At 44.3% G+C, this 27,521-nt stretch overlaps 1 protein-coding gene across 1 annotated transcript; it reads left to right on the top strand.

The window, feature by feature from the left end:
* LOC137347993 (cyclin-dependent kinase 6-like) lies at positions 1-24,848 on the top strand. Its single transcript, XM_068013064.1, has 7 exons — positions 1-221; positions 5,786-5,921; positions 10,137-10,304; positions 11,257-11,366; positions 12,705-12,755; positions 15,498-15,633; positions 24,714-24,848. The coding sequence occupies exons 1-7, from the start codon at positions 1-3 to the stop codon at positions 24,846-24,848; spliced, it is 957 nt and encodes a 318-aa protein (XP_067869165.1).
* Positions 24,849-27,521: the final 2,673 nt, after the last annotated feature.

The following is a 27,521-nucleotide window of genomic DNA, read 5'->3' as shown; positions in this document are numbered from 1 at the left end:
ATGGAAAACTGTCATTCTGTGCGATATGAGCTCCTGGCTGAGATTGGAGAAGGAGCTTATGGAAAAGTGTACAAAGCAAGAGACCTGGAAAATAATGGGAAGTTTGTGGCACTGAAAAGAATTGAGATTCCAAGAACACAGGAAGGTATCCCTTTTATTGTAATTCGGGAAGTGGCCTGGTTAAAACAGTTGGAAGTCTTTGACCATCCAAATGTCATCAGGTGAGGTTACTCATGCATTGCCTCCTTTTAGATTTTCCTTTTGTTTTATTCCCTTCAATAGTTTACATTCACACGTCCTTTTTGATCAACAAGTTTTTTTTTTATTTCCAAAATATACTTTATTCATAAAAATCTGTAAAAATTATACTGCCAAACAGTTTCAAACAGCACCAAAAAATACAAGCATTACAAGAGAGATAAGTTTCCTTCAATACAATCATGAGTTGCTTCACAACCCTTCCATTTCACATTTGTCATGCCAATTACATTTTTATATTTACAGCAAATGAAAATTTTCCCGATACAGTTCGAGGGGTTTTCCATGGGTCCAATCCCTCGGTTCAGCTTGGTGGGGGGACCTTACACAGTGGTCTTTCCCCATTGAGCCTTTGCTACGGCTGCCCCAAGCTTTCGTGCGTCCCTCAGCACGTAGTCCTGGACCTTGGAATGTGCCAGTCTGCAACATTCGGTGGTGGACAACTCTTTGCGCTGGAAGACCAGCAAGTTTCGGGCAGACCAAAGGGCGTCTTTCACCGAATTGATAGTCCTCCAGCAGCAGTTGATGTTTGTCTCGGTGTGCGTCCCTGGGAACAGCTCGTAGAGCACAGACTCCTGTGTTACAGAGCTGCTTGGGATGAACCTCGACAAAAACCACTGCATCTGTTTCCACAACTGCTTTGCAAAGACACATTCCAGGAGGATGTGGGCAATCGTCTCTTCCCCACCACAGCCACCGCGGGGGCATTGCGCGGAGGGGGCGAGACTTAGGGCGTGCATGAAGGATCTGACGGGGAGGGCCCTTCTCACCACCAGCCAAGCTACATCTTGGTGCTTGTTTGAAAGTTCTGGTGATGAGGCATTCCGCCAAATGTCTTTGGCGGTCTGCTCGGGGAACCATCCTACAGGATCCCCCGTCTCCTTTTCTCGTAGGGCCTTGAGGACATTCCGTGCAGACCACTACCTGATGGATCAGTGGTCAAAGGTGTTTTCCCGCAGAAACTGCTCCACGAAGGATAGGTGGTACGGCAAGGTCCAACTGCATGGAGCGTTCCGCGGCAATGTGACCAGGCCCATCCTTCGCAACACCGGGGACAGATAGAACCTCAGCACGTAGTGACACTTGGACTTTGCGTACTGGAGGTCTACACACAGCTTGATGCAGCCGCACACGAAGGTGGTCATCAGGATGAGGGCCACGTTGGGTATGTTTTTCCCGCCCTTATCCAGAGGTTTGAACATCGTGTCCCTCCGGACCCGGTCCATTTTAGATCCCCAGATGAAGCGGAAAATGGCTCGGGTGACCGCCACAGCGCAGGAGTGGGATATGGGCCAGACCTGCGCCACGTAGAGCAACAACGTGAGCCCCTCGCACCTGATGACCAGGTTCTTACCCACAATGGAGAGAGATCGCTGCCCCCACATGCTCAACTTTTGTTGTACCTTAGCTACTCGCTCCTCACAGGTTTTGGTGCACGCCCCGGCCCTTCCGAACCATATCCCCAGCACTCTCAGGTAGTCTGACCTGACGGTGAAAGGGCCAAAGGATCGGTCAGCCCAGTTCCCAAAGAACATGGCCTCGCTCTTGCCGTGGTTAACTTTGGCTCCCGAGGCCAGTTCGAACTGGTCGCAGATGCTCATCAGTCTGCGCACGGACAGCGGATCCGAGCAGAAGACGGCGACGTCATCCATGTACAGGGAGGTTTTCACCTGAGTGCCTCCGCTGCCTGGGATTGTCACCCCTCTTATGCTCGCATCCTTCCTAATAGACTCAGCAAAGGGTTCAATACAGCAAACAAACAAGACCGGGGAGAGAGGACAGCCATTTCTGACTCCAGATTGGATCAGGAAACTTTCCGATTCCCACCCATTGATTGAGACTGCGCTACTGATGTTTGTGTAGAGCAGTTTGATCCAATTGCGGATTCCCACCCCAAACCCCATTTTGGAAAGCACATCCATCATGAAGGTGTGCGATATCCTGTCAAAAGCCTTCTCCTGGTCCAGGCTGATGAGGCAGGTGTCCACCCTCCTGTCCCATCCATAGGCGATCGTATCCCTGAGTAGCGCGAGACTATCAGAGATCTTCCTGCTGGGTACAGTACAGGTCTGATCGGGGTGGATCACCAACTCCAGAGCAGGCTTGACCCGACTGGCTATGACTTTGGACAGAATCTTGTAGTCAACATTAAGCAGTGAGTTGGGCCACCAATTTCTGCCTTCTCCCCCTTCCGCTTGTAAATGAGGGTGATGATGCCTTTCCTCATGGATTCTGTCATGCTGCCGGCCAGGAGCATACTCTCGTATACTTCCAGCAGGTCCGGGCCAACCCAGTCCCACAGGGCCGAGTACAACTCGACTGGTAAGCCGTCGCTTCCGGGAGTTTTACTCGTCTCGAAGGACTCGACGGCCTTTGTCAGCTCGTCCAGGGTTAGCGGCTTGTCCAGTCTCTCCCTCCTGCTGTCATCTAAGACCTCAGTGATAGATGACAGGAAGGACTGGGAGGTTCTGCTGTCTGTGGGCTTCGCGTCACACAGCCCAGCGTAAAAGGATTTGCTGATCCTTAGTATGTCGGACTGTGAAGACGTTACCGAGCCATCCTCTTCCTTCAGGCTGCTGATAACAGAGCTCTCTCTGTGTACCTTTTGGAAGAAGTAACCCAAGCATGTCTCATCCTGCTCGATGGAGCGGACTCTGGACCGGAAGATGATCTTGGAGGCCTCCGTGGCAAAGAGCGAGGCCTGCTGGCGCTTCACCTCTTGGAGGTCCTCCTTGACCTCGACCCCCATCGACTGCAACCGGAGCAGATTTTGCATACTTTTCTGGAGTCGGGACATTTCCCTCTGTCTCTCTCTCGCCCTCTGAACACCTTTGTGGATGAAGAACCTCTTGATGTTTTCCTTGATCGCTTCCCACCAGTGAACTGGAGACTCAAAGAGGGGTTTCACAGTCCTCCAACCTTTGTAATCCCTTTTGAGTTCCTCACGTTCTCTGGGGTCAGCAGTGTAGCATTGAGCTTCCACGTCCCTCTGCCAACCCGCTGGTTGTCCTGTAAGTGACAGTCGGCCAGTAAGAGGCAGTGGTTGGAGAAGAACACCGGCTTGATGTCGGTGGATCCGACCGTGACAGCACGGGACACAATCCTGGAACGGGCAGACGCGTCCGATCTTGACCATGTGTATCTGCGCTGCGCTCCGTCTGCAGGTTTGCTGAAGACGTCGTGCAGTTTGGCATCTTTAACTGTTTCTGTTAGGAATCTGGACGTAGCGTCCAGTTTGCTGTCGTCACTGCCGGATCGTCCAGCCGCATCGATGATGCAGTTGAAGTCACCGCCTAGGATGACCGGCCTGGACGTCGCCAGCAGCAGTGGGAGCTGCTGGAAGACGGTCAGCCGCTTGCTGCGTTGTACCGGGGCGTACACGTTGATCAACCGGAGCGGAGCGTTGTTGTACATTACGTCTGCTACGAGGAGGCGGCCGCCCACCACCTCCTTAACTTTGGAGATGGTGAATTTACCTCCCCGCAGCAGAATACCCAGGCCGGAGGAACGGCAATCATTACCCCCCGACCAGATCGATGGCCCGTGGGATCACCATCGCGACCACTGCCTGTAGGTGCTGAGGTGTGGTATTCCACACTCCTGCAGAAACAGTAGGTCGGCTTTGACCTTGGCAAGGTAATCCAAGGTTGAAACACATCGCGTAGTAGATTTAATGCTACGCACATTAATGGAAGCAATCTTTACACCCATTTTTTTTAAAGTTAGTTGTTGCTTCCCATACCAAGATGGGATAATTAAGCTTATAGTCAACAGTACACCTTTTCAAGTTATATGAAGTCATTTTGGAGTGAAGAAGAGGCCCTTTGACAGTTGCTGTGCTTCCTCCAAATATTTTAGCAGAGGCTAGTTACACTCAGCTTTTGAAGAAGGATGAGTATGATACTGTTGATCTCTCAAGTAATGGATTAGCTGTGCAAAAGAATAAACCAAAACAGTTTAAAAAAAAATCTTAGCAGTAAATATGGCCCTGATTTGCATTTCATTTAATATTATCGAGGTGTAGTTGGAGGAAAGTATTTGGGTATTTTTAAATGAAAAGTAGAGGTTCCTACCTGAAGGTATAGAAGCCTATTAGTGCTGCTGAAAAATTACCACTAAAAGGTTGAACCTCAGCTCTTTCTCTCCTTCAATCTCTTACACTGTGTCCAACTATGCAAGGCACCTGCTGCCTGGTCTAATCCACTGTTTGCCTTCAATACGTTCCTAGAATTTGTGCAATGATGGCTGATGGTAAGAGTTCTTTCATTTTTGTTTGTATCCTCCCGATGGAACAGTAAACTTTAGAATTTCTGTTGGAAGCGGTATCTACACGCCTGTACTGCCACACTGTCGCACAATGATTATTCTACTCCCGTCACTGTAAGCTGAAAATGGCTTTTCTTCTCTGATTGAGTGTTATCCGATGACGTTATCCAGTGATGTGCTTGGCCTTGAGCTGTTCTGTCATGTCCTGCTAGGTACCCAGTAGGTCAAGGTCATATTTAATTAATCTACGGATAATCATAAATCATTTCATTGTATACAGAACAGCAACTCACTACAGTCTATTCTATTTATCGTTAAAATAGTAAAACAACTGCATGTTTCATGGGTTCTTGGGGAGAGACATATGACTTCCTTGACATTTCTTAATTTAAATTCATTATGGTTGCAAGAAAGGTAGTTGGAATCATTTTGCTCTCTTAAAAAAAAAGCACATTATTTCTTCTTAAACTTGAACTGTTAATCAGCATCTGGCACCAGTAATCTGCTGCTTATGAGTAAAGGTCCTGTGTCAGAAGTTTTTCAGATTTCTGACCAAAACAAATGGGCACACATTTACATGGGCTGCATTTTAAAGCTTCAGAATAACTCCTGTTAGATGGTCTTTGGCTGCACTGGTCTAGTTATAACAGGCATCAGTTAAACCAAGCCAACACAGATCAGGCCATGGTATAAGGCTGGCTTGATATGGTCCCATTAATTTGGTCATTGTCTGGTCAGCAGACGAGTCGTAACTGAAATTTTGGCACTCTGCATGATGCTGATTTTAGCAGCTCATCAAAAGTTTTGTGATTATGGGCTCTGTTCAACACTAAACAGAAATTTAAGCAGAAGTTAGATAAGCACATGAGGGTAAAAGGAATAGATAGGGTTATGGGGGAGGAGATTTGTGTGGAGCATGTGACAGTTGGGCCAAATGGCCTGTTTCTGTGATGTAAATTCTGACCTTTAGATTGTATCTCCTTATACCTGGGCTTCTCCTTATACCTTTGACAATACTCCTAAATTTGGACCAATATTTGCCAAAATCAGGCATTTTACTAACTTTGATGGTCTATTTTCTCCTGTAACCTTAACCGAGCAGCATCTCGCAAGAACTTAACTAAAGCTTACAGTGTGCCATTATCACAATGAATAATTTGCATTCATATTATGCCTTTTACATAATAAAACATCTGTTATCAAACAAAATTTGACAAAATTGAGCATTGCTGCAATGAAGACATTTCCCTCTGTTATTCAGGTTATTTAATGTGGATCTTGGTCCTCAGACTGATCAGATGATGAGGTTGACCCTTGTGTTTGAACTCATTGAGCAAGATTTATCAGCGTTTCTAATGAAAGTTCATGAGCCAGGCCTTCCTCATAAAAAAATAAAGGTAAGTGGGCTATAATATGATTCGTAACGGTATTCTTGTCCCAGAGATCCTATATGTTGGAAGGCAGTGAGAAATGATTGAAATCGTTTATTATTGTTCAGGGAGAGGAAATCTTCAAACTCATTCCTGAGTTCAGTTGACCCCAATTTGGAGGAGATCAGATCTTTCTAAATGTATCTGTTACAGATGAATGTGGATTTTTGTTCAGCGTCTGATTGTTAATTGTGATGGTAGCACATTTTTCCACTGCAGATACTAGCACAAGTGTGTCTACACTGAGGCCTGAAGTTTAATCTGAATTTTGTGCCCAGAGAGACAATCTACGTGGCTTGAAAGATTGTGGAATTTTGAGAGAGTTATGTTCAAAACTGCAATTATCCCAAGTCCCCTTGATCTTATACATACGTCCATCAAACTCTGCATCTGAATAAATCTTTGCCTGCAAAATTGGCCATGCACCCAGCTCTCAAATGCACATTTCCCTCATGATTGCACTTGTTCAGGAAGGGATTGTGGGGCTCTTAACATGGTATCCAGATTTTCAGGTGCACAGGCACCGGTCGTCGACTGAGACAAGCGCAGATAACTGAACAGGAGAGACTTGAAGCCACCATCGTCTTGTGCCGCTGCAGCAAGAGGAGGGTGAGAGCCAGAGATACGAGGCCCAAAGAGTGATGCACCTCAGGAGGAGCCTGCACCCCATTCATAGGTAGCCTGTTCAGAGGTTGGGTCTCGACTGAATTGTCTGTCAGGAGATGTCTACATAGCTGGATGCACCCTACACGTTTCATAAAGAGTGACATCGGCCAAATCTATGACTTACTCTGACATGGCTTTAAGTTTTGGTCCAGGTGCTGCAGAGCTTTAACTGGAAATAAAGATAACCACGGCCCTCAATGTTTAAAGGTCTTGCTCCATCCAGACATCCCCAGGGAAACTGTTGCTGCGTAAGTCGAGGGATGGCTTTCGACAGGTGACTGACACCTTGGCCAGAATTTACCACCCCTCTCCCAAAAGGAAGACAGGGGGTGCTATGCTATTTTACCAGTGGTGGGAGGTGGCAAACGGCCCGCCTGTCCCAGGCCAATTGAGGCCCATTAATGGCCACTTAAGAGCCTCTTCCTGCTACCGCTGGTATTTTACCAGCAGCGGACAGGCACTTCACCTGAGGAGGTTGCCCTGTCTGGAGTCCAGCACCTGTGGAAGGATGTATAATCAGTGACAAGGCCTATCCCTTGGTGCTGTAGCTGATAATGCCCTTTTGCATCAATCGAGTACATGCATCCACCAGGCTATCATTGAGAAGGCTATCAGGGTGCTGAAAAGCCACTTCAGGTGCTTGGACTCGTCTGGGGATGTTGTCCTCCAGAGACGGTAGCTGGGATTGTTATAGTCTGCTACGGCCTGCACAACTAATCCATAACAGAAGGTCTGAGAGGAACTGATACAGGCAACAGATCCTGTGCTGCAGGGGCCGGGGCTGGTCCGGAGGAGGCATCGCTTCGAGGGCAGGACTGTCAGATCTTGTGGCATAGGCACTCACCCAGTGAGCCCCCTCCACAAAGAGAGGTCGGATGCAGAATCCTCCAACACCAATCTCTTCAAATTCAAATAAAGTTTAATTAACAATTTGCACTGTAACGTTTTTAGAATGACAAATGGAAGAGGTGTAACAAAAAGTTAAACTTCTGTTACAAATTCAAACATTCTTCCATTATTACACCTTAAGAAACATATTTCAATAACAATGTTTAATTTAAACGTAAAACTCATTAGAAATCAAAAAATGTTTGCGATACTATGACTAAACAAGATCAGACATTCGAACAGCTGTGAACATTTTGATTGGTGCTAAATTTTGCTAACTTTACAAGTTTAATATTTTCAAACATGCAGCTTTTTAAATATTAGAAGCAACAAAGACATTTTAGATTACCTTCCAGCCCTACAACTGCCCTGTTGGATGACAGAGGAGGCAGTAGAGACAGGATTTAATCATGGCAGTTCCCTTGGCTCATGCCTAGACAAGGCCTTTGGCTAGTTGCCCCTTTCACTGTTTACCAGTTACAGTGGATGGGCTCAAATGTTGGGGTGTAGTAGTGGGATGCCACTATGATGAGCTGTGTTTCATCCCAGCAGCTGTCTGAAAAGAAAAAAGAAAGGCTGCATTAATATAGCACCTTCCACAAATGCAGGGCGTCCTGAAGCAATTTACAGGCAATGAAGCACTTTTGAAATGTAGTCACTGTTGTAGTCTATTCCTCAAGCAGGGATCCTACATTGCAGGGTGGAGATCCTGAGCAGTCTCGTGCAGTCTCTCAGCCGTAGAGGTGGAAGCATCGGCCACACAGCCTGTCAATGTGGGCTTCATCTGTGATGCCAGCCAGCCCCCAGATTGCTGGAACAATGGCAGCCATGAGAACCCTCCCTCCCACCCCTCAAGGTTTCAGCAAAAGCCTGGAAGCTGTGACTCATTATGCTATCCCATCACACTCGCAAAGCCTCAAGAGCTGAAGCCTGAACTTCCATCATGTTGGGAGCCCTGGCTTCATCCCCTGAGGGGCGACCTGCAGGATATCCCAAAGCAGCATTCACTGATAAGATTTAGGCTAGTCTCTAAGATTTGTCAAATAATAAGGAACATGGATGGTAGTAAAAAATATCAGCAGGACAAAACTTTCACAACCCCATTATAGACCGGGGGAAAGAAAGCACCATGCATTAAACTTCAGTGTTCCAGTGAATGACAACACAAGCTCAAGGAACAGCACCTCATTTACCGATTAGGCACTCTACATCCTTCCGGACTGAACATTGAGTTCAGTAATTTCAGAGCATGATTGGCCCATTTTTATTTTCATTTTTTATTTTAATTTTATTTTAGTTTGTTTCATCATTCATTTTTTTTTACCATGTGCCTGCCCACCTTTTTTTCATGTTTGTGCTTTTGGCTAGGGCTGTTCATTATTCTGTCATTAACACTCTCTTTGCATTAATGCTTTGTCTTTCACCACACCATTAGCACACTCTTTGCCTTTGCCCCATGACCTGCTTGTCAGTTAATCTCTCCGGCCCTCTGTCCAATCAACACCTCCTCTTTTGTTCTCTTTTCCCCACCCCCGCTTTATTTACTTAAAACCTGTTACATTTCTAACCTTTGCTAGTTCTGATGAAAGGTCACTGAGCTGAAACGTTAACTCTGCTTCTCTCTCCAACGATGCTGCCAGACCTGCTGAGAACTTCCAGCACTTTTTTGTTTTTATTTCAGATTTCCAGCATCTGCAGTATTTTGCTTTTATTATTATGCACTAATCTTCATCGAGTTTTCACTACACGCACTCAGCTCCTGTGACCTCACTTGGCCGATGCTGGTCATTGAATGTAACTCAAACAAAACTGAGGGCAAACAAATGGAATATTGAAGATTAATCCAGTGAGCCTTGGAATATGCAGGAATCAATGGACAAGATTCACCAGCCTCACCAGTCACTCAGAAATCCCGTACGTCCTGCGGAATTGGAATCCCAAAACCTCAAATATCTCCAGCTTCCCAAATACGAATGGGAGTTCAATGTTCCCAATCTTAGAAGCATCACGTGGGCAATCCAGCTTCGGGGGCTTGGAAGATAAACATTCTGCCCTAGCAGGGCTTCTCAGCTAATCCCACTTTCTTTCACCCCTGCACCCCCACAATGCCCAAAGATGTCCAGACACATCCCATAATAGCACAATTGCCCACACAGCCTCTAGTGATCCAGGCTTATGACTGCAGGCTCTGTCTACTGGAGAACAAGCTCATCCTGTCACTGCTAGGAAGATACATTTTTCCACTGTGTCAAAAAGCAGACCCTCTCACAACAGATGTGGTCTCAGAGAGGTGCCAGGCAGTCTGGAGGTCCCTTCTGATAAGCTACATGACAGGCACATAGTAATATCCAGACCACCTCCCAAGATCAGTTTGGGACAATGCACCACAAATGTCAGAGACTGTACTCTGCAAGTAAACAAAGTCCTTGATTTCCCACTGAAGTAGCCAGACTCTTAAGACCTTGCCATCTCGAGTAATGCACAATTACCCCCATGTCTCAACTGTACCAACAAGTAGCAACGTGCCATTGTATTATCCTGTATGCACCATGAAACTGTACAGTAACTTTCTTTTTACAACTTCACTTTTCACCTCTGCTTTTAACAGTTTTATCATTGTGTATTTAGGACATAATGCTACAACTATTTAGAGGCTTGGATTTTCTCCATTCGAACCGCGTGGTACATCGAGATTTGAAGCCACAAAACATCCTGGTCTCAAACAGTGGCCAGGTGAAGTTAGCAGACTTTGGTCTGGCCCGAGTGTACAGCTTCAACATGGCACTGACTCCTGTGGTAAGTTTTTAAATGTATTATCCCATTTTTGTCTTGTCACATTGGTGGTGCCTGGCAGAGTGGGCCTTAGTCCTTCAGATGAAAAGTGTGTCACCATGTTTGAACTGCTGTACTGGGGACTTGCCAGTTGTCAAGGGAAACTTCCAAAATGTACAAAAAAAATTGCTTCCATCAGAATAAATCAGTAGTATGCATTCATTCTGAAAGATTTTATTTCCTCGTGTGTCCTGCTGCACTTTTTTGCACAGCACACTGGGTTGTCATCAAAAGCAGGTTTACAGCAGGGATGCGCTGCATGGTGAGTTCAAAGTTCAAGTCACTCTTCAGGGAGCTATTGAAGGGAAGTGATGGTCTTCAGAATGATGAGGAAGGTGAAAATAACCAATAAATATGTTTCCTGGGTGGGTAAATGTTTAATGGAAAAGCAGAACAAGGCCAGCAAAAAAGGTTGTATTATTTTCTTCCATTTTTTAAAATCACTTTTTACTCCTGTGCTCATCTATTTTCATGAAGTTAGTCCCTCCCCCAACAAACACCCCTTGGCTTATAAGGCATGAGAATATTTGATTTATTCATAATGATTATGTTTGCAGTTTATAACCTTCAGTGCAGCACAGAAGGAACTTCCTCTGTAACTCTGTATAGCCCATTTTTGCTATAATCTGACCTCATGTAATCCTTTTGTTTGCTATACCATAATCTTATGTAGCACCATCTTCTGCCCTATCTGGACTCATGTAACACTACATAACTCTGTTTTCTGCCATATGTTAACCTTCCAGCCAATCCAGTCCATTGCTTTAGGGCAGGAATGAAAATATATTTTTGACACCCCTCTCTCCACCCAGTGGTTTTGCATTACTTTTCCATTATTACCAGTGTTTACACCAGAGCACAAGCCTCAACCTGTTTTTGGAGGCGGTGATTTCTAACTAACCAGTCTCTTGTTTAGGTTGTTACTCTGTGGTACCGAGCACCAGAAGTCCTTTTGTATTCAAGATACACAGCAGCTGTTGATGTTTGGAGTGTTGGCTGCATATTCGCTGAAATGCTTCAACTCAGGTAAGATATCAAGTAGCAGACTGACTGACAAGTACAGGCATTTATACAGAACTTAATACCCATGAATTAATACTTCACTTCAAAATAAACCTATAGCCAGTTTTTATTGTAATTTCTAACTTCTTGCTCTGTGCTGGGTCAGATCCATTCCCATGGTAATACTGTTGTCTGCTATGTTATAACCCAATGTAGATCCATTCTCTGTCATATCATAGCCTCATCCTTTGCCATAATATAACAGCCCCCAACCCATTCTTTGCCATATCATAACTCAGTGTAATCCCATTTTCTGCCATATTATAATCCATTTAATCCCATTCTGTCATATCTAACCTCACGTGACTCTGTATTCTGCCATACTGTAACTCCATTCTTACTGTAGCAGAGGTCCCCACCAAACTCCACTTGCTGTAGAACTGTGTATCCCTATTTTCTGCCATTTTGTAACTCTGTATAGCCCATTTTTGCTATAATCTAACCTAATGTAATCCTGATTTCTGCTATACCATAATCTTATGTAGCACCATTTTCTGCCATATTATAAACGCATTCTTTGTCATATAGTCAAGCCATTTAACTCCATTCTCTGCATTAGATAACTCTGTTATCTACAACACCATAACCTCCATGTAATTTTGTTCTCTACCTAATAACCCCATTCTCTGCTCCATAATAATCCAATGTTAGTTCATTCTCAGCCATTTCATACGAAAGTATGGCCAAGGAGAAAGTAGGTCAAAACTTAAATAGTTTTTTGGGAAAAACTTCCTATTTTCTGTGAAATTTGAATTTGAGCAACACGTTATTAACTACTGTCAAGCTAAGATTGGAGCTAATCTCTCCTGTTGTAAAGAGGCTGAACTATTCTCATTTCGGTTCCAGTTTATGGGAAACTTGTTTTAAAAATGGATTGAAACAAGCCAAGATTTCTGTTTAAAGAAGTTTCTGACCATTACCTCACAGAACATATAGCATCCTGCTCTTAACAAGAGGTTAACACTATGACAGTGAATGGAAATCAAATCTGTACAATATTGCTCTCATGCAAAGTATCCAATACTTGAAAAAGATTAACTGTCAGATGGGTAAAATGGGCGAATAACACTGAAAGATAAAGCATAGCTGGAAGAAATTACATTACATGGAGTGCACCAAATGACATAACACCATGCAGAGCAGTGAAAGCTCGATTATTATTCAGGGACTTGATAATGTTGAAATTCAAAGAAAGATAGGGTTTAATATCTCCAGGGACTGAAATAGAAATAAGATCAAGTTTTCATGTTTAATAGTGAAAGGATCTCATATCATTTGACAATATTTCTTTTCTAATTTTAGACCCTTTCTTTGTGGCATTTCAGATATTAATCAGCTTCAGAAAATATTTGAGTAAGTATCATGCCTGATACACAGATTGTGAGCGATCCATCTTGTTAAAATCCAGGGCTCAAACTTAATGGCTGCTGACAAATAAATTGCTGGGGAAGTTTTGCCATTTCCCTGGCCATTCAGCAGTTATTAAATTTTGATAGCAAGGTTTGCAATTAACCAGCAATAACCCTTGGAATTAATTTGCAGGATTTTGGGGGAAAAAGCTCAGTGTGGGACTAAATAGGACCACTCTTTCAAAGAGCCAGCACAGACACGATGGGTCAAATGGCCTTCTGTGCTGTTAGATTTAATCTGTCACTGTGGTCAATCTCATTTGACAAAGGTTTTTATTCTACAAAGGTTTTCATTCTGCGATTCGACAAAGCTTAAAATGTTCACTTACCTTTCCTTTATAGAGTTGCTGACAAATCCGCTGTCTGGGCGGATTTTAGGAGGCAGTCGTCGATCTCAGCTGCGAGCTCAAAACAATGGCAGGCCGCACGCCAAAGAGCTGCCACGATCTCGCGCGCGCGGCGGCTCATTTAAATAGCCGGAGCAACCCGCACCCCTCCCACCCCAATCTTGTGGAGGGGTCAGGCTGTCCGGCGCAGGCGATGGCTTCAGCTGCCTGTGCGCAGACGCTGGCGTCATTTTTAAAGGGCAGCCAGCCCTGCCGGTCAATTTGAATTTTTAAAGATACACCCCACCAAAATGTATTAAATAAATTTCTAACACCCCTTTCCCACCCCCCCCAATAACAATTACGTTACTATTTTCTCTCTCCTCCCCACAAAACACTTACCTTTAAAATCTGACCTTCGCCTCCCTGCAGACTGCTCAAAGTTTAAAGTTCACCCCTTCCCACCATCCCCCACACCCATTATGTTTATTTGACCCTGTTCTCCGCCCTCAGCACTGAAAATCTTAACTCCTCCCCCCTCCCCACCATTGTCACGCTGGCTTTCCCCGGATGGGGAATTGAAGGCGTGGGAGTGCCGACCGGCGCATCGAGGATCGTGGTGTGCCCGGAAAATTGAAGGTAAGTTCATTTAAATTTATGCATATCATTAATTTAAATATTGAAATCTGGGTCCCATCGCCTGGCGGGGGCGGGGGGTGCCGCCACGGATCCATGCCACCGCCGGGAGGATTGGGCCAGGCCCTCCCAGCATTGGCCTATGTGGCGGACCACTGCTGGCCCCATCTTTTGACACCACCCCCTGCCCCCTACCATGGAGCCAGACGTCGAGGGCTTGGTAAAATCCAGCCCTATATTTCCAAAACTTTGCAATTTATCTTCATTATCTCAGCAGTACTACCTATTTGCTGTTAATGATATTTAACCTTTCACTGTGATGTGCTGCTGTATCAGAAACTGTACTGGACCAGCCATGTAAATATTGTGGCTACAAGAGCAGATAAGAGGCTGAGAATTCTGCAGCGAATAACTCACCCCTGACTCCCCAAAGCCTAGCCAATATCTACAAGGCACAAGTCAGGAGTGTGATGGAATACTGTCCACTTGTCTGGATGAGTACAGCACCAACAACACTCAAGAAACTCTACACCATCCAGTACAAAGCAGCCCGCTTGTTTGGCACCCCATCTACTACATTAAACATTCACTCTCTCTACTACTAGCGCACGGTGGCAGCAGTGTGTACCATCTACGAGAGGCACTGCAGCAACTCACCAAGGCTCCTTCGACAGCACCATCCAAACCTGCGCTCTGTACCACCTAGAAGAACAAGAGTAGAAGGCGTATGGGAACACCACCATCTGCAAGTTCCCCTCCAAGTCACACACCAATTCTGACTTGGAACTATATCACAATTCCATTACTGTCGCTGGGTCAAAATCCTGGCTCTCCCTCCCTATCAGTATTGTTGCTGTACTTACACCACATGGACTGCAGTGTTTCAGGAAGGTGGCTCACCATCACCTTCTCAAGGGTAATTAGGGATGGGGAATTACTGCTGGCCTTGCCAGCGATGGGCATATCCCATGAATGAATATTAAAAAAAGTTGACCAATATTGAACGCTGTTAATGGCAGGTACTGTTTTAAACTTCTCTTACACACCTTGAGGAAATCTTCAGATCCAGATCCCAGAATTCTGCAAGTTGGTAGATTCCCTGCGGCAGAGCTTGCAGCTCAAAAGCAAAACACAACAAGTATTTGCATGAATCCCAGAATGTAACACAAGGTCAAGGTGCTTCAGAAAGAGTGGCATGCATGCAGATGTTAAATGAGTGCTTAACAACTGTGTTGCAGCAGGGAGCTCATGTAAAGATGCAAATATCTTACAATCGGTGCAGGTATAGAACAAAACAAGATCACTGTATTTTCCTCGTTTGTCATGCCATCTCTTGTGCTCCCCAAAATCACCAGAATTTCTGACGGGCCCAAAAAGCAACAGGTGGACCTAGGTTCCAGCCCAAGTTCTGCTCCCACTCATGTCAACTGATTATAAAGCTGCAATTTGAATCAAGTTATTTGTAATGTTGGGTTAAGTAAAGGGCATTGTACGGTCCTGCATTACTGTAGGCATCCAGCTGACAAAAACCAGGGAGCAGTAGACATGGAAATTGATGTGCGAGGAGAGCCAATGGGACCATTTGAAGTGGGTGCATTCTACATGAAGATGATTCAGGAAGCGTCTTGTGTTGAAAGTGGTTGCTCACTAAACACACCATTAAAAGGCATTCCGTGTTTAATGAGCTGCTGATACTTGGAATAACTTTAACCTTGTCTTTTCAGTATACTCGGTCTTCCTGATGAAGAGGAATGGCCTACAGATGCTCCACTGCCCTACAGCTCCTTTACTCAGAGGCCACTAAAGCCTATTGAAGATTTACTGCCTCAGATTGATTTATTAGGAAAAGACCTACTACTTGTGAGTTTGCCCATCTGACACTTCAGTGTTTGGACAAAAAGTTAGATACTGTTTACATTGTTTTTACAGCATAGCCCTCATTTCCATCCCCAGGCCCTGCCCCCCCCCCCCCCCCTGCCCCTCCCATCCCCCACTTTTCTCTGTCACTCTCTGCTACCTAAAATGTGTCGCACATGACACTGCACTGCTTGCATGTCCAGTCTACAGACAGCCCGGGGCTCATACTGCAGCATTGTGCTGGACGAGGCCAAACCTATCCCCACAGCCAGTTTTCCCAGCAAGATTAGTGTAGCTCACCCAAGTTCAAATACACTTGTGAATCATCTCACAAATCCCCAGGGATCCATCGACCCCAGTTTCTAAACATGATATGGTTGTCAGATATCGCATTTTAAAAAAAAAGACACCGTCAAGCCACAAAATATCAATGAGAATAATGATCACCGTTCTACAATTCAATGTATTTTCTAAAGTTACTAAAATCATTCTATATGAGACGGGAAATGTGCATTTTGAAACCTGATTTTCAGTGGATTATTGCTAGGGATGATTGTTGTCCGTGTGTTTCAGTTACAAGTGGAGCTTTGTTTTTTGAGTTTTGAAGTCAGCTAGACTGTACTGATTTCCAGCTCTTCCAACATCCGCTCTTTATGGAAGATATTCTGCGGGGGTTGTGGGGAGCGGGGAGAAGGGGTGGGTGTATGGAAGAAAATCAAAGGCAGGAGGCTTGTGTGAGGGTCTTGTGGCAATACTTATTACAGGTTTATAATTTATTCAACTGGAGGCAGAGCTTCCCCACATTCTCCATTGTCTAATGCCATTTGTGTGACATCATTAATGTGCGACAGAAACACAGCACAACAGTGCTAAGAGGAGGGACTTTCTGGTATTCTTAAAACTGTGTATTCTGTTGGTTTTGATTGGTTCAGTAGGATTTTTTGATATTTTGGGGTTCTTGCCGTTTTTTTGTATTTCAGTTTTTCTTATTGCCTTTTTCTCATATCTGATTTTCAAGGGACAGTCAGTGTGAATTAAAACAGCCCTCTCTCCACAGGATAGCTGTTCAGTTGGCAATTCCTTGTGGGCTCGGAGAGTTGGATGAGGGGAGGGGCTATAGAGCCATGAGTAGTTGTGGGTGTGCCCGCATCAGAAGAGGGTTCAGCAGACCAGCACCCACCCAAAGACCTGAGTGTACAGGCGATGCCACAGTTACGTGGATACATCGAGGAGCTGTGCTTCAAGTCTGCAAACTTCTGCTGGCCATTCTCCTCCGCAACTGGGGCCGCCACTCTCCTGCTGGTAGAAGTCACTGCTGCCTTCAACTTCTACGTCGCTGGCTCCTTTCAAGGTGCCTCAGGGGATGGCATTCACATCACTCAGTCTGTATTGCACCACTGCACACGTCAGAGAGATGGTCTTTCCAAGGCTGAGGTCTTCATTACTTTTCCTTAGGGTGACGGCCATCAGTGAGAGAGGGTTCTCAGATTGGCTGGCTCAATAATTACAAGGCCTTGCCCATGTGGCCATTCAAGCTCCTTGCTCCCACGTAATGGTATTTATGACATAGAGAGAGCTTTTATTCATTCAGTGTGAAGATTGTATGGGGCCATCAGAAACACTTTGTTCAGGTGAATGACAGACAGCCCAGATGCATTGATTCGATGCCAATCTGCTGTCCCACCATTATTTTAAGGCCTTTCCATCCTGAATAGTAAGGAATTAGAGCCATTCAGCCCTTCAAGCCCGTTCTAGCATTCACTTACATCATGGCTGATGTGTGCCTCAACTTCATTTACCTGCCTTGGACCAGCATCCCTGATACCCTTACCGAACAAAAATCTATTGATCTCAGTCTTGAAAGGTTGGATGGATTTTGGGTGACCAGCAATACTCTGTTGAGACGTGGTTGATGATGCCAGTGCCGAATCCAAGAACTGGAGCAAAAAGAATGTGATAATGGGGTACTTGCTCCTACAAGAAAATAGAGCACACGTTAGTTTTTGCTGAAACAAAGCTTCTGTGTGGATAGGCCTGGGGGATGCTGCTGCTCAGAAGGTCTCCAAATTGATCAGCATACAACACACCACTATGTCACTATCAGGAGAGAAGTCGCCACGCAGAAGGGAAATGAGAGTCAGGGAGGGCAAAGAAATGATGGAAACAATGAGGTTGAGCTCAAGGAGCTGACAGTTGTACGAGAGCAACACAGATAGCAAATCTGACAAAATTCGCTCACGAACCATTTCTATTCAACTTGGAATTTCCCCAGCACAAACGTACATATATCATGTTCCCAATGTGCAGCCACAGTGACCCTGCACGTGTGGAAATGTGGGATGAGTAGTTAACTTCCTACAAAAAGTTCACATCCAAATTCCAAACCTTTATTTGTGAAAGTGTTCTTTCTTGTGGTGTCAGTACCCTTTTCTCAGGTGCTTCCTCTTGGTGACTGTGTGACAAGTGGCTCTCATTACTGCATCTGAGTGCTGCTCCTGGTAGGAGAAGGAAGTGAGTTGGCTGACTGGTGAAAGGCCCCAAAGGCTTTCTGAGTTGGGGATGGTCTGTTATCTCTTCTTGCAGGATTGCAAGATGGCCCCGCAACTGCTGGCACCTTGTCAGAAACAGTGATATCTGACTGGGCTTGCTCACTTGCATTGATCTTATGAGTGCGACACTGTTATGGATGGTGCCTATCTTAGCATATCCCTGCTGCTCAGCACTCCCTCAAGTTCTTCCATCTGCAGGGGGGGGAAGAACACAGAACGGCCCTTACCCCACCATCTGTGACCTGCTAATGCCTTATTTCCCCTTTGGTCTCAGTCTCTGGTCTTTTATTCATCTTTCTTGCCTTGTCTCATCATTGGTGGCACAGACTTCAACCATCTTGGCCCTACACTCTGGAGCTCCCTCCTTAAACTACTCCTTTCTCCCCACCGTTAAAAGCATTCTCAAAACCCATCTTTTCCACCAAATGTTTGATAACTTCCCCTAATTCCGTACGCTCTCCATTTCTTTTATTTTTGCTCCCCCTCCGTAAAATACCTTGAAGTCTTTTCTGTGTTATATAAATAATACAACACGATACTTTTTAAAATCTGTCATATTTCTTCGAACAGGCTGCTGTTCCTCATTGTTTTTTTCCTAGTATTCAGCTTGTTAAGGCACTTTAACTGGAATTAGAGCCAGCATTTGCCATTTTTATTTTCTTTTGATAATTAGAGGAGAAACTAAGAGTTTATTCTAATGTGTACAGCTGGTGTCAGAATCAATCTGGATTACATAGGTGTTGAAGATCAATTTCTGCTGGAGAGGAGGAAACATTTTTTGCAGCAAAACTGGCCCAGGATCAGACAGCATCAAAATGGTTGCGTCGCCAAGATTTTTACAAGAGTGATTTGGTGCTGCAGCATCCAGTTTAGCCATTGGAGGGCCATGCTGAGCTGCATAACTCGCAGAGCTCTCCTGCAGAGGTGAATTAATGCACTGTAACGTTTGAATTTTCCCCCATCGTTTCCCTATATCTGATATGCACTAAAATTCTAAATTACCAAAAAAAGGTTACAAAAAGGAATTCCACTACTTCGGGTCACAGTTGGGGCAGATTTTCCTCCACAATTACTCTGGCTTCCTGGTGTAAATCCCAGTGGACTGGGGCCAAAACAAATCGGAAGGGGAACTGCCCCATCAACTCATTACCATCCACTGCAATTTGTTTTTAGAGATACAGCACTGAAACAGGCCCTTCGGCCCACCGAATCTGTGCCGACCATCAACCACCCATATATACTAATATATATATATATAATATAATATATATATATATATAATTCTGGAACTTTCCACCAGAAGTGGCGTCAGGTGTTTGGTACATCAACCAATGTATGTCTGTTTGCTGTTGATCATAAAACCTGGCTCTTTCTACATTTTAGCTTCCACATGATGAGGAAGGTGAGGAGAACTTTCTTCACCCAGAGAGTGGCGAGCCTGTGGAATTCACTACCACAGAAAGCAGTTGAGGCCAAAACATTGTATGTTTTCAAGAAGGAGTTAGATATAGCTCTTGGGTCTAAAGGGATCAAAGGGTATGGGGCGAAAGCGGGAATAGGTTACTGAGTTGGATGATCAGCCATGATCATAATGAATGGTGGAGCAGGCTCGAAGGGCCAAATGGCCTACACCTGCTCCTATTTTCTATGTTTCTATACATATAGGTGGGCATATCGTGAGGGAGGAAAATAATGGGAAGACTTACGTTCCCGTCATTTGCGCAATCACAACAGAGGATGCTAGGAATATTGTAACTGCTGGAAGAAATTTAAATTTTAAACACCCAAAAGGAGTGTCATCATATGTCAGGTAATGGATTATGCTCCCTCTTCCCCAGTTGTTTCAAATCTTTGCAAAAAATACCCTGAAATTTTCTTTGGTTGTCCTGAAGCCAGGTTGCCAGGCCTCACTGTTATGGGCTTTTGAGGCCTGCAATAGTGATTTTCCTCCTTCCGCCTGAGGCAAGTACAAATCCTTCCCCCAGGAGCTCACCAAAGATATTAAAGTGAGCCTGACCCCAGGAAAGTAGCTCCGGTGTGGCATGGCAGAAAATTCGGCCTTGTGTCTCTTGCAGCAGCACGACCTTGACAACCAAGGAATGTTTAAAGCACACAATTGCAGGGACTTTGCTTGTCTAAAACATTCTCTAAAGTAGTTACTAAAGATAAAATCATAAAGTATAAAAGGGGAAGCAGATAGTGCAAACTTACTTAGGCATTGCAAATTTGTTTCTCATGTACTTATGCTGCAGGGCTGTGGTACTGAACTCGCGGGCCGGTAACATCCCATGTTCAGTCTCTGGTCTAGGCTGTCATATGCAAAAAGGACATATGTTATGACTGAGGTGGGAGGAGTGCACTGTCTTTTCTAGTTCCACTTCTCCACAGGTCACAACATACATTTAAATATTTATCCAGTTACCGATGCGGTCAATCATAGACTCGACTCTTTATCCCAGAATAAAATACACCAACCAGGCTTCTTTAATAAACAACAAAATTATCAGTTTATTATAAAACAAGACATAACCACTAATGAAGCAAAGCATTAATACACAGATTAAAATATGAAAATTCCCTTTTTATCTTAGCCCCTCCCATACGCACACACACCGGTTAACCGAAAAAGAGATTTATTTTCTTTAGAGCTCTGTTACCAAATAAAAGACAAAAAAGAATACTTTGGTCAAATACTTGCTAATTCTTGAAGAAAAAAAAGAAAAGATATGGAAAGATGTCAGTTGTCCCTTTTTGGTTTGGCGTCCCAAATACACATAGATGGTTGTCACTGGCACCTTTCTAGAACAGTTCTTCTCTGATGACGTTGAGGATCAGTTTCGCAGGCTTTCCAGAAGAAACGCAGCAACGGGTTTCTGGCAGACTTTTCAGGAGAAATGCAGCATCAATTTCTCCATTTCTTGCTTTTGCTTCTAAGAGCTTCTCAAAGAGATGGAAAAGCTGGCAGGCTTTTCAAAGAGATGGAAAAAGGCTGAGCTGGAGTTGGAAGATTGATTCTTAAACTCCTATCAGAACACTGTCCAAACCCTAACTGACTGTCCAAAGCAAAACCAAAACCAATATCGCAAGAGTCAAGTCTGCTGACCCCTATAAATCTTGACCTGTCACTTCTCTGTCAACATCTTCCCCAGGTCAAAAAGCCTCTGCTGGGTATTTATCTGAAGACAGGTGACTTCCAGTAGGGATTGTTTAGAAATCAAGTACTCTCAGTATCCTTTCAATGACCCCAGTGTAAAAACAACCATGGAATCCTTTTCAGTTTTCCCAAATAAAACAATGTCCATAATTCTGACCTACATAAGACCGCCCTCAATGCAGCCCAGCCTCTGCCAGTCATGGATGAGCTGGACGTACAGCCAACAAAATCGGAACACAGTAATGCCATTGATTCTCTAGCCAGCGGAAAAGCCCCTGGGAAGGACGGCATTACCACTGAAATAATTAAGAGTGCTAAGCCTGCTATACTCTCAGCACTCTGCGAACTGCTTTGCCTGTGCTGGGATGAGGGAGCAGTACCACAGGACATGCGCGATGCCAATATCATCACCCTCTATAAAAACAAAGGTGACCGCGGTGACTGCAACAACTACCGTGGAATCTCCCTGCTCAGCATAGTGGGGAAAGTCTTCGCTTGAGTCGCTTTAAACAGGCTCCAGGAGCTGGCCGAGCGAGTCTACCCTGAGGCACAGTGTGACTTTCGAGCAGAGAGATCGACCATTGACATGCTGTTCTCCCTTCGTCAGCTACAGGAGAAATGCCGCGAACAACAGATGCCCCTCTACGTTACTTTCATTGATCTCACCAAAGCCCTTGACCTTGTCAGCAGACGTGGTCTCTTCAGACTACTAGAAAAGATCGGATGTCCACCAAAGCTACTAAGTATCATCACCTCATTCCATGACAATATGAAAGGCACAATTCAGCATAGCGGCGCCTCATCAGACCCCTTTCCTATCCTGAGTGGCGTGAAACAGGGCTGTGTTCTCGCACCCACGCTGTTTGGGATTTTCTTCTCCCTGCTGCTCTCACATGCGTTCAAGTCTTCAGAAGAAGGAATTTTCCTCCACGCAAGATCAGGTGGCAGGTTGTTCAACCTTGCCCGTCTAAGAGCGAAGACCAAAGTATGGAAAGTCCTCATCAGGGAACTTCTCTTCGCTGACGATGCTGCATTAACATCTCACACTGAAGAGTGTCTGCAGAATCTCATCAACAGGTTTGCGGCTGCCTGCATCGAATTTGGCCTAACCATCAGCCTCAAGAAAATGAACATCATGGGACAGGACGTCAGAAATGCTCCATCCATCAATATCGGCGACCACGCTCTGGAAGTGGTTCAAGAGTTCACCTACCTAGGCTCAACTATCACCAGTAACCTGTCTCTCGATGCAGAAATCAACAAGCACATGGGAAAGGCTTCCACTGCTATGTCCAGACTGGCCAAGAGAGTGTGGGAAAATGGCGCACTGACACGGAACACAAAAGTCCGCGTGTATCAAGCCTGTGTCCTCAGTACCTTGCTCTACGGCAGCGAGGCCTGGACAACATATGTCAGCCAAGAGCGACGTCTCAATTCATTCCATCTTCGCTGCCTCCGGAGAATCCTTGGCATCAGATGGCAGGACCGCATCTCCAACACAGAAGTACTCGAGGCGGCCTACATCCCCAGCTTATACACCCTACTGAGTCAGCGGCGCTTGAGATGGCTTGGCCATGTGAGCCGCATGGAAGATGGCAGGATCCCCAAGGACACACTGTACAGCGAGCTCGCCACTGGTATCAGACCCACCGGCCATCCATGTCTCAGCTTTAAAGACGTCTGCAAATGCGACATGAAGTCCTGTGACATTGATCACAAGTCGTGGGAGTCAGTTGTCAGCGATCGCCAGAGCGGGCGGGGCTAAAGTGTGGCGAGTCGAAGAGACTTAGCAGTTGGCAGGAAAAAAACCAGAAGTGCAAGGGGAGAGCCAACTGTATAACAGCGCTGACAACCAATTTCATCTGCAGCACTTGTGGAAGAGTCTGTCACTCTAGTATCGGCCTTTATAGCCACTCCAGGCGCTGCTCCACAAACCACTGACTACCTGCAGGCGCTTACCCATTGTCTCCCGAGACAAGGAGGCCAAAGAAGAAGACATGAGTTGTCAAAAAAATACTTAACAAAAAATAGAGAAGCACTGTCATAACACGTACACCTGCGGAAGTTACACAAAGGCAGCATTGGAACTGTTCCTCAGCCTTTAGAAGAAGCATGCTGGGGTAGCATGAATTTCTAAGGCAAGTGCCAGATTAGACTGCTTTAGATTTCTCATCAACATTACTTTTTCTTCAGCAAGTAAATATCTGTTTCCTACCGAGGACAAAACTTGGTTCTTTGTACATTCCCCTTCCAAAATGATCAATTATCAGGTTTTACATTTTTAACCATCTTGCCACAGCCCTCGTCACTGAATTGGCCCAAGGTCAGATGGTAATGAAAAGCTCTCATTATTGAAGCTTCCTGCTGCTATAAGATTTGTGAGGCTTTTCCAAAGATTTAAGATTTCTTAAATAAGCAAAGTTATGCTTTTAGGGATGAATACAGAACCTTATGTTGGAATATTACTTTGAACCCAAAATTATCAAAGAATTTAATGATTATTGAGCTCACAAATCTTACTTCATAAGAATCAGGGACAGAACAAGAAAAAGCCTGCCTGCTCATTGAATCCATCTCTTCCTACAGGCACTGTACAATTTACACCATTGTGGACACTTCGTAACTAATAAATCAGCGGTAAAATTCCTTACCCACAAAGATAGCCTGGAGTTCTTCACTCTACTTATCAGTCTTAATTTTAAAAATCTGCATTACTCGGTCATGAGTATTCCTTTGCATTCCACAAATGGGATCCCAGTGGCCTGAGTTAAACAATAGCTCTGGGGATACTTGGTGAATTTGCTCATCGGTATCTGTATCAGGTTGCCACAGCCTTGCCTCTGGTGAAAATAAAGGTCATGGATTAAGCCGCACACTGGGGATTCAGCATGTAATCTGGGTTGATGGAATGCTTCTTGTTTGAGGTAGCCTGTCTAGGATGAGACTTTAATGATGAAGCACTGGCATAAGTGGGCATAATATATGCTCGGGCACTATTCGAAGTAGGGTAAGTCTCCCGGTGTCCTGAACAATTATTCCCACCCAGCAGCACCAAAACAAATGAACTGATCATTTATCTCATTGCAGTTTGTGGGATCTTGCTGTATGCAAATTGGTGGTTATGTTTGAATATACAACAACAGTGACTACAATTCGAAGGTAATTTGTTTTGCAGACATGTAAGGCGATATATATAAGCCATTTCTTCCATTCAGCTCCAATGGTTCTGAACAACATTACAGTTTATTATTTTTGTTACTAAACTATTTCTTACATCAACTGTATGAAGAAAGTGCCTTTTAATCTTGCTCGGGATTTGTCTATTTTATCCACTTGTGTGTTTTTTCCCAATGGGCCACATTAATTCTCTTATTTTTCAGAAATGTCTCCACTTCAGTCCAGACCGTAGAACATCCACCTATGAAGCACTTTCCCATCCATATTTTAGTGATACGCCAGAACATTTTGAGGTCTGCAGTCACGAAGGAACAAGACAGCCCTTTGTGTTGAACTAAAGGGCTGCTCATCTCTAATTAAAATCCACACCGCCCACAGAAATAATAGGGACCAAGGTGTGACTGCAAACTCTCGTATGTGTACAGCAGTGAAATAGTTTCCTACATCACACCAGTGACTACAATTCTAAAGTACATCATTGCCTGTAAAGCATTTTGGGATGTCCTGAGGTCATGAAAGATGGCAAGAAATGAATCGTTGCAACTGAAGAAAAATTCCAACGTCTTGAGTGCTAATCTTTTGGTTTTTCGTTTTGGATGGTACAGGATCACTGCTGAGGCATAATGTGTTATCCTTTGTAAAGCGCTGTGCTTATTAATCTTTGAGTGCCATGTGGCAATCTTAAGAGTCATGGGTACATTTTTTTTATTGGTCTGTCAGCACCAGCAGTTGCTGACCTGCGAAAGGTGCACTTTTTCACCCTCAAAATGAACCGGCACACAGAAACAAAGACAACAAAAAGTGAGGCAGTCAGACTGCTGAAGGCTTTGCGTAACATAAACGTAAAGAACTGGGGTCATTGGTATCATTTTTTTAAAAGAAGGATATGACTGAAATTAGGAATTTCTAGGGCATTTACACTATGAAGAAAGCAAGTAACACCAACCCATTTCAGCAAGCAAACAAAAAAAAAAGAAAATGATATTTATGCAGAATATGTCACGGATGAAGGGTTTATGGAAAATAAGCAACAGGCACAGCTGTGTTATATGACGGTGACAAAGATAGACTGCCATTAGTCCCACCCTTCACCCACCGATCCCAGTTCCCATTTACAGTACGTGTAAATATAGGGAGGCTGAATTTCCTTGGGGCTATAAATGTAGCAGTCTCTGAGTGGGAGGGGACTGAACTTGAGCCCCTTATTGCACTTAGCCGAAGGTGGGGGAGGAGTATTACGCAGCCATTGAAATGATGGATTAAGTCGTAAAATGAATTCTCCCCCAGCCGGTGTTGCAAAGAGCCCCTTGTGGTGGGGGAGGGGTGGGGGGGGGCGTGGAGTGGATTTAAAATTTCAAAGCCCGATGGCACTACTGCAAACTATCTCAGAGCAGTCACTTAGTTAATAATAGTGGAGCCAGGACTCTGGGGTTTCAGTAAGATGTTCCACTGATGTTACCCCTCCCAAAAGCCTCCCCAAGGCGTAATGATGCTTGATCCTTTTTTCTTCACTAATATTTTAATGTAACTTTTTTGCCATTTCAAAGTCCTAGCTGAAGAGCAATTCGTATTAACAATGTCCATAAAACGGTCGTGAATGTATTTTCCACACTATAAAAGATTCTATATTAGCATACTGAAACATTTAGAGGAAGTTACAGTGTGGTTGTAAGTTTAGTAAAATTGGACAGTGCCATTGTGCATGTAGTTGCTGTACACAGATATTTTATTAAATGTGGTGTGAACAGCATCGTTGGAGGCTTAGTGTAGAACTGAGTTACAGAGAGCAGGAAGATCCCAGTGTTGATCCCTGCTCTGGGCTTAGTTAACTGGTCTCAGCTGGGCCAGAGATAGGGATGCTCAATAGCCTGAGCTCAAGATAGGAGAAAGTCAACAACAGTTCCTCTTGGCTCTTGGAGGAGAGAAGGTAAACTGTTCCAAACTCATCCAAAATGGCAAACTATAGACCATCAATGATGTCATAGTCCTGGCTGAATATGCATGAGGGGGGTGCAGGGAGAGGGGAAGAACCGAGCATATCTCCACTGGAAAACAACACATTTATCAAATAACCTCTCAGATTGGAGCTCTGCATTGCTTGCTGTGCCATATATGGTAGCCAAACATTTGTAATGGAAGGGTAATGGCATGGGAGGGAAAGTTCAGTAGGGCCATATACCATTGTTATGTATAAAGCATGTGTTGAATAAATAAAAGGTGTATGTAGATGGGAGAAGAATGCTGAAAATTCAGTGAGCATTAACCTCCCCCGAAATCATCCAGACTTGTTCAGCTTATATTTTCAAATGCAATAAACGAACAGATTTTCCTACAGGTTACAGATTTGCCAAGTCTGGAACCAGAGCAACAATGGTAAATTAATCTCCAAACGCCTGATGCTTAAAACTAAAAAAGGTTGAAAAGTGAAAAACAATACTAAGGATTTAAGACTTTATAACGATTTAAAAGGAAAATTACTGGTTTCTTGCTGAAGCACTAATTAGTTGAAAATAGATAGATGGAATAATGTGAGGATACTGTTATTAAGTATGATTTCTACGGATGTAACGATGCCTAAAAGCTTTATTATTTTGTTCTGTCTGAATTCAGAATCAACTCCTTTTCGATACATCTTCCCCATGGCCTGTCCAACAACTAATAAATTCCCAAGCCACAAACATGGCCAGCTGGGATTTCCCCATCAATGGCAGACAGCATGTGAAGGCTCTGGAGTCCGTTAAGGAGGAAGATTTTTTTTTACATCCATAACAGATATTTACTGTCGGATGTGATGATTTTCATTAAATCAGTTGTCCGGTGTATGAAAATGTGTTCACATCACAATGTTGTCTCTGACTTTTCCCTTTTTTCTTGGATATTGTCTAAGCAATTTTATATTAAAATATAACTCTAAATAAACTTCAGCACAAATATGAATAATACGTTGATATGCATTTCCTTTTCCTGGCAACTAAAATTTTTTAGGCTGTTTAAAAGTAACTCTTCTGGCA

Source organism: Heterodontus francisci, chromosome 33 (genome assembly GCF_036365525.1).
Source record: "Heterodontus francisci isolate sHetFra1 chromosome 33, sHetFra1.hap1, whole genome shotgun sequence".
Lineage (NCBI taxonomy): Eukaryota > Metazoa > Chordata > Chondrichthyes > Heterodontiformes > Heterodontidae > Heterodontus > Heterodontus francisci.
The sequence above is the reverse complement of the archived record's forward strand: the minus strand, read 5'-3'. Positions and strand labels throughout refer to the sequence as shown.

Excerpts from the sequence above, each read along its gene's own strand:
- LOC137347993 (XM_068013064.1), top strand. The coding sequence starts at position 1 with ATGGAAAACTGTCATTCTGTGCGATATGAGCTCCTGGCTGAGATTGGA. Across the intron at positions 12,756-15,497 it reads CAGCTTCAGAAAATATTTGA|TATACTCGGTCTTCCTGATG; the intron begins GTAAGTATCATG and ends TTGTCTTTTCAG. Across the intron at positions 15,634-24,713 it reads TAGGAAAAGACCTACTACTT|AAATGTCTCCACTTCAGTCC; the intron begins GTGAGTTTGCCC and ends CTTATTTTTCAG.